Source organism: Hemicordylus capensis, chromosome 2 (genome assembly GCF_027244095.1).
Source record: "Hemicordylus capensis ecotype Gifberg chromosome 2, rHemCap1.1.pri, whole genome shotgun sequence".
NCBI lineage: Eukaryota > Metazoa > Chordata > Lepidosauria > Squamata > Cordylidae > Hemicordylus > Hemicordylus capensis.
Window position 1 is genome coordinate 339,457,646 of NC_069658.1, and position 12,205 is coordinate 339,469,850.

The following is a 12,205-nucleotide window of genomic DNA, read 5'->3' on the forward strand; positions in this document are numbered from 1 at the left end:
ATTCTTCCTTCAGACCAGCATCCCCATTGCCATTTGAGTGACTGCTGCTGGGACATGGATAGCACCTATGATGGGGGTGTCCAATGTGACTGGCCATCTTTACCTCTGAGGACAATGGTTCGTGGAGGTAGGAAGGGGAGGCAGCCAGGCAGAGCTGGAGGCAGGCCCATCAATGGGCAGGAACCTGGGCCCAGCAGTCCTCCACAAGCTGTGACAGGCTGAGACTTTGGCCATGGAGTCGCTGGAGAGCAGGCAGAACCCTGAAAGGGCCAAAGGGAGGGGCACACGAGAATGACATCAACAGCACATCTCCCGAAGGGAGAGGGCCTGAACGGGAGGAGAGGGAGAGGCATGGCCAGCAGCCATAAGGGATAATGAATTACAGGGAATAAAGAAAGGCATTGGCCCTGTAAATGGGGTAGGAGATATATAGCTTGTGAGGAGGCATATAAGGGATGGGAGGCTGGGACAGGGATGAGAGGCTGAGAGGGGCCAACCCAAAGAGCAAGCAGCCTGGGACAGGAGGAACAGGGTGATGCTCAATCCCCTCCCCATCCCTGCTCTGAGGGCGGACCCAGTATGGCTTGCCAGGCTGGAAAAAGGGGGCAAAGGGCATGTAGCCGGACAGAAGTGTGCGAACTGGCTCAAAATCAAGGTAAGGCAAATGGCCCATGCTCATGTGCTGAGGTGTTTGGGGGTGGGTTTTTTTTTTGTTTTTTTAAAGGCCTCCATGCATGTGCAGAGGCCTGAGACAGGCCAAAACGGGCCTGAGATGGGCAGAAGCCAGCTGGAGAGACCCGGGTGGGGGAGGCTGGCAGAGGTAAAGGGAGCCACTGGCACTGGTGCCAACTGTGAGTACTCCCACTTTTAATTTATTTATTTTCTTTATTGTTGAATTTATAAACTGCCTTTCATTAAAAACAATCTCAAGGCGGTTTACAAAAAGTTTAAAAACATACAATAAAATGACAATAAAAATATTAAGCTAAAAATATAAAAACAAACCAAATTAAAAACCTATAAAATACAAGCATAAAAAACTAGACACAGGCTTGGCTCAAATTTACAGCAAGCTTTCAAATTTACAACAAGCTACACTTAGGGAAGACAGGGAAGACCCCCGCCACCCTCAAACTGGGCCCAAATTGGCCCGAGCAATTTGGCACTACCTCAGACCAAACAAGACCTGGTTGGGTTAAATTGCGGGCCAATTGCATGGTCACACAAGTGGCCCATGCGTGTGCATGGAGTTTAGGCCCAAGACAGGCTAAAATGGGCTAGAGTCAGGCAAAGGCCAGCCAGGGAGAAGCGGAAGGACCACCTCAGCTTCCCCACTGCGCGGCTGCCAGAGCTGCCAACTGTGAGTACTTCAGTTTACAACCAGCTACACCAGTCCCACCACCACCCTCAAACTGGGTCTGAAACAGCTCAAATTTGAGCCAAGCCAGGCCTCAGGCCGGTTGGCGGGAGGACACAAACCGGTCTGGTCCGGTCTGAATCCAGTTCGGATTCAAACCGAACTGAAACAGTTTTGTGCACATCCCTAGCTGTGATGTTGCTAATCATAAAATCTCACCCCCTCTTCCAGTCTGTCTCTCTCTCTCTCTCTCTCTCTCTCACACACACACACACACCCCATTCCCACAGAATATTTGTCTATTGTTCCTGATTAAGAAGGATGCTGCAGATGAGACTTGGACACCAACTAGCTGTGTCTTTATTCTCAGACTATGTTCTCCTTTCTATCTTCTTTCCTTTCTGTTTCTTCTCCTATTTCCTTCTCCATTTCCACCATGGCCCTCTAGGGACAAACTTCTGTGGGGGTGGAGGATGGGAAAAGGAACTGCAGCTAAAAGTTAAGGGTACAACTGTCACTAGATTTTTGAGCAGATTTTTAGGGGATGCTTCAAAAATACTTCAGAGATTATTGCTTCTCCATGACACAGTGCACTGAAGTGGTAAATTTCCACCTGCACATATGCAGTGAAAATGTTAAAACTGGCTAATACAGAGGACTGATTAAATAGTTATCTAGAAAGGCCAGTGTATTGGCAATATTTGTTAGTCACCATGTAGAACACTCAAATCAGTAAGGACTAAAGCTTGTTACATGGCACATAATATTTTCCCCTCCGTAACTCCTAGCTGGAAACATTCACTTTAGCATAACTTTTGATTAAGCTTTAGCACTGAGCCTCCATACCTTCCCCTGGAATCTCAGCCTCTAACAAGGATAAGAATTTTGCAGCTGGCCTTACACCAAACATTTCAGATTCAAGGCTTCATTACTCTCACCCAATTTCTCCAAGCTTTACCTCTTCTTTAGTGAATGTCTCTGCCAGGGAAGCTGATACAAGTAGCCAAGACTAGCTCGATCAACATATAATTTGATTCATGTAGCTAGCCAATGAGTATATGAAAGGAGGGGTTTGCTGCCGAAGGAACTCTTCACAAGGGAACAGTTATAATAGCAAAAGCAGACACACACACTTCTCTCAGTGCTTTTTTGCTTTCAGGTCTGAAAGGACATTCTCTCTATCCTCTCCTGCCTCCTCCTCTGTGACATTTCTACTTTGAAAAGTGAGCCACCTGGAACAAGCAAATTGAGGGACAACTACATCAAAATCAGAGCCAGGGAAGAGATTCTTCATCGACAGAACTCACAATGGAATGGATCGCTAACATCTCCTGGCGTGTCCACCAAACAGAGAAAAAAGTGGAACCATTACGGAGATACTTGAACAGCACTGAGGACTACCTCGCCTTTTTATACGGACCCCGACAGAGCCACCTGTCCCTGCCTATGACTTGTGTGTATGTTTTGATTTTCATCATTGGAATCTCTGGCAATCTTTTAGTGTGCCTGGTGATTCTCAAGCAGAGGAACATGAGAACTCCCACTAACTACTATCTCTTCAGCCTTGCTGTTTCAGACCTGCTGGTTTTGCTTTTTGGGATGCCCCTGGAAGTCTATGAAATGTGGAGCAACTACCCCTTCTTGTTTGGACAGGTGGGGTGCTATTTCAAGACAGCTCTCTTTGAAACTGTGTGCTTTGCTTCCATCTTGAATGTGACCACAGTCAGTGCAGAGAGATATGTGGCCATCATTCACCCCTTCCGAGCCAAGCTGAAAAGCACCCGCCGACGTGCCCTGAGGATCATCATTTCCCTTTGGCTCCTGTCTGTCCTCTTCTCTCTTCCCAACACCAGCATCCACGGCATTGTGCTCCAGTATTTTCCAAACCAAACAGAGGTCCCTGGTTCTGCTACGTGTGCCGTGGTCAAGCCCATGTGGATCTACAACTGTGTCATCCAATTAACCTCTTTCCTCTTTTATGTGCTGCCAATGAGCATCATCAGTGTGCTGTACTGTCTGATGGGGCAGAAAGTGAGTCTTGATTAACCTGTCTTTGTGAAACCAACTCTTAAAATCCATTTCATTTTACATAACATCATCTCATTCATTACCACTTTTATTTAACCTCTTCTAGCTTACTAGTATCTTTCTGGCAATGCACACTAGAAGAGGGTTCAAATTCTGCCATATGGCACTATGAAACTGATTTGGCACAGCACTTTTACTCAACCCATTAACAGTATTTACCCTTATTTCCACTTGCTAACTGGACAAGGAAGTACCTTTCCAAGTGATGGCTATTTACTGGTGGTATAAATGTAAAGTGTGCCACCAAGTTGGTGTCAACTCCTGGCGACCACAGAGCCCTGTGATTGTCTTTGGTAGAACACAGGAGGGGTTTACCATTGCTATCTCCTGCACAGTATGAGATGATGCCTTTCAGCATCTTCCTATATCGCTGCTGCCCGATATATGTGTTTCCCGTAGTCTGGGAAACATACCAGTGGGGATTCAAACCGGCAGCCTCTGGCTTGCTAGTCATTTCCCCATTCCGCCATTAGGAGATATACTGGTGGTATCTTTAACAGGTAACTGCTCTAATTATCCCAGCAAAGCATCCCTCCCAGTGGCTGTTTCTGGTGTCTCTGTTTCTGTTTCTGGTGTTTCTGTTTAGATTGTGAGCCCCTTTGGGAGCAGGAACCATCTTCTCCTTTCTTTTGCTATGTAAACTTCTTAGGGAACTTTTTTTAGTTGAATGGTGGTATATAAATATTCCTAATAATAATAATATGACATCATTTCATTTTTCAGTTCCATCTAGTGGCCTCGCAAATGGTTAGTTCATCCTCCCACTTCTTTCTGCATTTGCAAAAGATCCAGAAGTAGGCTTTCCAATTTTGATTGACATTCCATAAATGTCAATTTAGAGCATTTAAAGATGAAATCTGTGTTGTTCAGTAAATGTGGGGCATTTAACCTCTTCCTTGCCGCCTAATCCTAAACAGATTTACTCAGAAGTAAGTTCCACAGACAAAATTGGAGGAATTTTAAGTAAAATAGGAGTAACTAGTAAGTAGGAGGAATACATTTGAAAAAGACTGGATGTTGCCTGTGAACAGGATGCAGAAAGTCATTATATGTACCTGCATCTGAAATTAGTGTAGAACCTGTTCATAAAAGCACTCCAACCTTGCCCAGAAGTGAATAGAAGAATTTTGCAATTCAGCAGAGCATCTGAACCTTTAAGTAATAACTGGGCTGAATGACAGAGACAGGAATACGAGTTAAGTAAACAAACACGGATGCTTTCATTGATCTTACATCACTGATTGCCTTCAGTGGATTGTTTGTGTTTGTAGATTGATATTGTTGCCACAAAATTATTCCCTCTTCCCTCATGTATGTAGGAAATATGGTTTCAAAGGGATCCTGCCATAACTGTTTAATCAAATATTACCATAGTCTTCTTTGACAGCTCCATCAGACACTTTGCAAACATCATCTGTTTAAAGTTGGTTCCCTTCTTGAGTCAGAGAAAAGCCACAATATGTCAAACCCACCAAATTCATATTAAGGCCTCTGCTTCTGATTTTAGAGGTTCAGCATTTTATCCATAATTTCAACCTGTTGCATACGTATTCTTTTCCATAGCACTTGTCATTCTTGCAAGATGTAGACATTCAGAGAAGGCAATGGCAGTGGGAAAGAATCATTGACGCAGGCCTAAACATTACCTTTGACGTAATGCCATGCTGGGTTTATCCTTTTGATTAGTAGAACATTAGGTTCAATCACACGTTATGTTCAACACTCATACAATGAGTGTACAATGTGCCCAAGCACAGAGCCATACACAGGAACAGTCATTCACATGTTGTGCTTAATGCAGGACCAGAAGTATACTTCCTATAAACTGGTCCACTTTTAAAATGAACCCAGGGATAGTCATTCAACATACACGTGTATTTGTGTACAGTCATCTGTATACTTGTACAGCATACTGACTGAATTGGGCTATTATTATTGTTTTGCATGTCCACTATCTTATTGATTCTACACAACTTATCCTGACTTTCTTCTGTCTTTCAAGCATGTCGAAGGCAGGGAAACATGCCGCCTTATTCTGAAAGAGAAGATAATGATTTGCTCAATGCTCATAGACAAAGATTACCACATGGGGCACAATATACCACTCCTGCAGTGGTGTGCAGATGTCATGTGTTTAGCAGATGTCATATATAAGTGACTTACACAATTTGCACTCTGTGTGGTACAATATTTGTGTACAATCAGCCTGGTTTCCAACATTCTGTTCCATTCTGTGAGCTTTTGGAGGGAAAAAGACTTTAATTGTGATGATCAGAGTATGAAGAAATAAAAAAGAATAAAATCATAAGATAATAGCATTCCCTTTAGAGGCATCCTGGGTTGGTGAAGCTATAGCAAAATTACTGTTCCCTTGCTATTGTGGTTTCTTCTCTTCACTTCACAAACAATACTCAGCAATGACAAAGAGTGATAGTACTTCAATGAAAAGCAGGATTACTTTAGTGTAAAAATCTTGAAAGTTTTAAAAGCAAGGCTGACAATAGTGGCTGAAGGCTCTTGCATTGTGATCATCAAAACTGTGCCAGTTCATGAGGGAAAGCCTAAAGTGTTCCAACTTTTCAAAGCCCTCAAGGGCCAAACTAGACATCAATCACATAGTTTGGCCCTATATTTCTGGTTTTGGTTTTGGTTTTAGTGCAGATAGCAGCCATGAGGGGGTAACAATTAGAATCACATCAGAGCAAAAGTCTAAAGCCCCCCCACCAATTTACTTCACCCCATGGTCCCAATCCAGTTTGGGATTGTTAAAATTCAAACACACAGGGCCAAATGTCATAAGAATCCTTTTGTCCCTTTTGTAAAGACTTTGCTTTTCCCCAAATGCATCCCAGTGCCTAACAGATCTAAACACCTCCTCCTGGCACAACCGACTCATTCATACATTGAGACACCTCAGCTCCACTAGTCTTGCTGACCCTGTGTGTGAAACAGGTAGCACTTCAGAGAATGCTGTCCTGGGGGTCCTGGACTTTCAATAGCAGCATAGGAAGCTGCCTTATACTGAGTCAGACCATTGGTCCATCTCGCTCAATATTGTCTATGCAGACTGGCAGCAGCTTCTCCAAAGGTGCAGGTGGGAGTTTCTCTCAGCCCTGTCTAGGAGATGCCAGAGATGTTACCTGGCATCTCTGGAATCTCCAGTATGCTACTCAGCAGCCTAAATTTGATTTCTAGGGAGGGCCTCCCAACCGCATTTCCAAATATCGTTGGTGCCGACATGCACCATGAAAGCTGACTCATCCCCTGTACTGCCTAAGCCTATTTAGTTGCAGTGTGATGCCCACAACCTTTGCACCATGCTGGCAAGTCACTGTGCAGTCTGCACATGGGCCACAAACCCATCTTTCTGTCCCACTAACGATAAAATCACCCACTACTAGGAGGCCCTCAACCTTCCTGGAGGAGTATCAAACCAGTTAGAATTCAAACCTGTTTACACATCCCTAGCCCATATCCTTTTGTATAAAGAGGATATGGGCTAGGGATGTGCAAACAGGTTTGAATTTGAACTGGTTTGAATTTGAACCGGTTCAGTTCAAAGGTTCGAAATTGAACCAAACAGGGCATTGAACTGGCAATGCCGGTCCAAGTTAGAACCAAACAGAGCCTAGTTCTATTTGAACTGGTTCAAACTGGTTCAAGCCTCCAAAAGTGGGTTGGGTGGTAGGCACCCATGGGTGCCAAATACCACCCAACCCCCAAAGCAATCGGACACTCCTACAATTTTTAATGATTTTTTGAATTTTTTATTATTTTTCTCATAAGGTATAATGGGGACTCAAAACAGCCCATTATTCCCTATGTGGAGTACCTAGGGGCACAAAACTGGGGTGGCACAAAACTGGCACAAAACCGAACGCCAAAGCAATCGGACACTTCTGTGATTATTGATGAATTTCTGAAGATGTTTTCAATTATTGCATTTCTCCCATAGGGAATAATGGGGATTTGAGGATGCCCCATTACCCACCTTTGGGGGGTGCCGGGGCACCCCAAAGTGGGTCTGGGGGTACAGCAGGTCTGGCCTCAACTCCCCCCAGGCAGCCCCAAGTTTGTAGGATTTGGTTTTTTTTAAAAAAAAAAATTAAAGATTTTTTTCCTTTCATTGCAATGCATAGGAGTCTATCCATTCATGTAAGTAGAACAGTAAGAGAGACCCTAATTTCTGTGAACTCAGAGTTCATAGCAGTTAAAGTCACACGCAATTCTGGTACCTGTATATTTCCCTCTGGTGCGAGCACATCCTCAGGCATTCAGCAGCTATCACTTTTCTCATCCCATGTAAGCTTACACGTGGAATGTTTGTGGAACTTGTGTAGTAGCAGAATAAAGAGAGTTCCCCCTGAGATTCCACCCCAAGCCCAGGGAGGTTCAAGCTCTTTAGTAAAGAGGGGTGGTGGCGGCGGCAGCCATTTTGAACCTACCAATAGTACAGAAGAGTTTTAGGAAAAGCCAAGTCATGTAGCTCAGCAGGGATGATTCAGCATTTCTCTCCCTCACATGAGCTTGCTCTGAGACTATGCAGCCGCTCGCTCCCGACAACTTCAGAGCACAGCTTCCTTGCCCCAGCCTCCTTCAGAAAAGGCACGAGACTTCCTTAACAGCCATTGGCTGAAGGGCTTTAGGGACAGGGCTTAGGCTGGGCAGATCCGAGCAGCTCAGCCTTCACTTCCAGTCCATGTGGAGCAGCAACCCCCGCCCTCCCGTCCCTGAGAACAGTGGGGGTCTTTTACTGGTCACCCATTTTAGGGGGCCAGGTAGGAATTTTTTGCTCCCCTGCTGATTGGCCTGGCCAGGGAGTTTTTTCGCCTACCTCCCACTGTTACCTCTAGTTTGTTAGTAATCCTGTCCTGGTCACAACAGCAGGCAAGCACAGTGCGGCAAATGGGGGCAGTACAGTTTCCAGTGAACACCTTAAAGGCTTTTGGCATCAGGAGGAGTCCTCCATGGCAGTCCTTAGAGGCTTCATGGCTCAAGGAGTGCGGGCCCTGGAGTTACTCCTGCCTGCCAGGGTTTCACCCTCATTAAAGGACCTCACTGCTTGAGGGGGGTGAGCTTGGGCAGGCTGTTTTGACATAGGTTGGCTAAGATGGCAGCATTAACCTTCAGGGATGATGCTGGCTGGAGCCAAGATGTAGCACCCGTTCTCTGTAGGTGAATTCACTGGGATCAGTGAATAGTTAGCTTCCGCACTGTGGGGTGGGGTGAAGTGCCAGTCCTCCTGTTCTTCCTTTCTGATTTGATCAATAAAGTTGTGGCCCATGTTTAATTCCATTCAGGTGTCTCGTCTCTTTATTGATCTGGGTGCAAAGGGTTTAATCCGCTACGATGCTAAACCTCAATGTTGTATTCATTTGTCAAACACCTGTTTTGTTTTTAAGTTGAGGCAGTGGACAAATGGCTACAACAGTGTCCTTTCCCTCATATCAGCAAGTCAAGTGAAGATAAAATATGGCGATTTTATCTTCACATGGGGCCATATGATGTGGTGAGGCCATATCTCAGTGACAGAATATCTGCCCTTCATGCAAAAGACCTCAGATTCAGTCCCTGGCATCTCCAGGTAGGGCTGGGAAAGACTCCTGTCTTGAACCTTGGAGAAGCCTGTTCTGTAGTGTCTGTGATGTCATGTCACCACAGCGAAACTGCAAAAGCTCATGAATTACCTTTTACGATTCAGTATCTATCACCCAGGAAAAATGAACAAGATTTTGAAATGCAGAAGCCATGTATGGACATTGGCCAGGACTATAAGGTCAATTTACCCATGTCCACTGGGAGTGAATATCCTGCCCCCACTTTCTTTGGGAATCTGAAGAGTGTATGATGAGGATTACGACATTAATCTCTGTGGTATCTCCTGTAAAGTGTCTGTCACTGACCAGTCACTGTTTCTCAATAGTGAAGAAACCAGAAGCATTAAAAAAACAACCCCAAAAAACAACAACCACACACTTCAGCATGCAGCCCACTCTCTCTACCATTTAGAAATGAAATGCAAAGGAGTTAAATAACCTGTTCTCAGAGGTGACATTCTGAGAAGTAGCTCAATAAATCTATAAGGAAGCAAGCTGGCCTGATTTATGCATTTAGTACTGTGCAGATCAGCAACTCATCTGAACTAAAGGAAATTAGCCACTTTGTTGATTATTCTATTCTTCATCTCTGTACCCTCATGCCATTTGCCATTTGCCCATACAATCAGGCAAATTACCTTGATAACTAACATCTTGGGTTATATTCCTTTGATTTTTAGGCTTGATGCTTTGTTTGCAAGGCAAAGGAAAGTGTTGAGACAAGACTCTTCTGCGCAGCTGCAAGGGACAAATTATCCCAGTCAACACCTCTTTAATGCAAAACAAAACCCTCTGAATAAAGGGGTATAGTTTGGACAAATTATAGGTCAGGGCTCTTTTTCTCTTCTGTACATAGCTTTTATTGTCTAACAAAATCTAATATAAACAATATAATAAGGAAGAGGTGAAGAAGAGGGCAACCAAGATGACCAGGGGCCTAGAGCATCTTTCTTATGAGGCAAGGCTACAGCCCCCCACCCTTGCCAGTCCTGCTATGCTGCCTCATAGTGGCGGGCGGGGGGTGTTCCTGGGAGGGATGAGCGAAGTACATCGGGAGGTATACTCCCAGTAGGGTCACCCAAAGTGTGAAGGTTATCCCAGATGCCCAACTAAAGCATGCAGGGACTTATATTGGGCAGCAGCAATATAGGAAGGTGCTGGAGGCAGATGATCACTTCAGTGACAATGACAAAGGCATCACTTCATACTGCACGGGAGAAGGCAATGGTAAACCACTTCTGTAGTTTACCAAGAAAACCACATGGATAGACAAAATGGAATGATTGTCGATGTAGTGTTGGATGATGGGCCCCTCAGGTCAGATGGTACTCAACATGCTACTGAGGAAGAGCTGAGGATCTCTCAGAGTACCGATGGTGTTTATGATGCGGTTAGACTAAAGCCTTTTGGACATCTAGCAGCTGATGTTGCTGTGCAAGAAAAGAAAATTCGAAGCTACAAAGACAGAATTACAATAGGAATGTGGAACGTAAGAAGCATGAATCTGGGAAAGCTTGAACACAGTGAAAGATGAAATGGATCAACTACAGATTGACATATTGGGCATCAGTTAATTAAAATGGACTGGAATGGGACACTTTCAGTCAGAAAACCATAGCATTTACTACTCTAGACACAAAAACCAGAGAAGGAATTGTGTTGCTTTCATAGTCAGGAAGGATATAGCAATGATAATACTTGAATACAATGTGGTCAGTGACCGACTAATATCAATTAGATTTTGTGGACAACCCTTTAATATGACAGTTCTTCAAGTCTATGCCCCAACAACTGATGCGCAGAAGAAGAGGAAGTTGATGCGTTTTATGCTCAAGTCCAGCCTGAAATTGACAGAATATGCAAGCAAGATGTGCTGCTGGTGGTTGGAGACTGGAATGTCAAAGTTGGAAAAGGTAAGGAGGAAAACACATTCAGCCTATATGGCCTAGGAAACAGAAACAAAGCAGGAGAATGACTGATTAGTTTCTGCCAAGCCAATGATCTCTTCATTTTTAACACATTCTTCAAACAACCAAAACGGCGCCTATACACATGGACATCGCCATATGGAGTGCATAGAAATCAAATTGATTACATTATTGGTGCAAGAAGGTGGAAGAGTCCAGTTATAACAGCAAAGATACAATTGGGGGCCAATTGTGGAACAGATCACGAACTGCTCATATGCAAGTTCCAAGTTAAGCTAAAGAGAAAAAACAAAGCTATTCAGCTTCCATGATATGATCTTGAGTATGTACGCACCATTTTCAAGGAGAACGTCAGGAATTGCTTTGAAGTCCTGAACCTCATTGATAGGGAACCAGAGGAACTGTGGCATGAAATCAAAGAAGTTGTTAGGGACGAATGTGAAAAGAGACTGCCAAAGACCAAGAAACAGAAGAAAGCAAAATGGATGTCACAACAGATGGTGGAAATTGCCAAGAAGAGGAGAGAAGCCAAGTTAAGAAAGATAAAGACCTCAGAAAGGAACTTAATAGGGAATTTCAGTAAGCTGTTAGAAGAGACAAGGAGCAGTACTACAATGACATCTGTAAAGAACTTGAGGATGGAAATAGACAAGGAAAAGCAAGGCAAGTTTTCCAAAAGATCGCTGAACTAAGAAGGAGGTTCCAGCCTCGAATTGGTATGATGCCAAAGGACTGATTCAGAGAAGATCACACAGAGATGGAAGGAGTATACTGAAAATCTGTACAGCAGGGACGCCAACATCCAAGATACTCCAGAAGATACTCCCTACTTGCAAGAACCTCTAGTACGGGAAGATGAAGTTAGATCAGCACTCCGGTCATTATCAAGTCAGAAGGCTACAGGAATTGATGGAATAGCAACAGAAATATGGCAGGCAACAGAAGAACAATCAGTCAAAGCTCTAACCAAACTATGCCAGCAAATTTGGAGAACAACACAGTGGCCAACACATTGGAAGAGGTCAGTCTACATACCTATACCAAAGAAAGGAGACTTAACAGATTGCACAAAATATTGCACAATATCCTTAATTCCGCATGCTAGCAAAATAATGCTCAGGATCATTCAATGTAGATTAGAGCCCTACGTGGAAAGGTAAATGCCAGATGTTCAAGGTGGTTTCAGAAATGGCCGAGGAACAAGATACATCATTGCTGATGTACACTGGATAATT

The 12,205-nt window shown here is 44.0% G+C and overlaps 1 protein-coding gene across 1 annotated transcript in view; it reads left to right on the top strand.

The window, feature by feature from the left end:
- Positions 1 to 2,471: 2,471 nt before the first annotated feature.
- NMUR2 (neuromedin U receptor 2) overlaps positions 2,472 to 12,205 on the top strand; it is a 31,991-nt gene continuing 22,257 nt past the window's right edge. Inside the window, exon 1 of the mRNA XM_053299015.1 lies at positions 2,472 to 3,388. Coding sequence (XP_053154990.1) covers positions 2,666 to 3,388 — 723 coding nt within the window. The 5' untranslated portion in view covers positions 2,472 to 2,665. The remainder of the gene's footprint in view (positions 3,389 to 12,205) is intronic.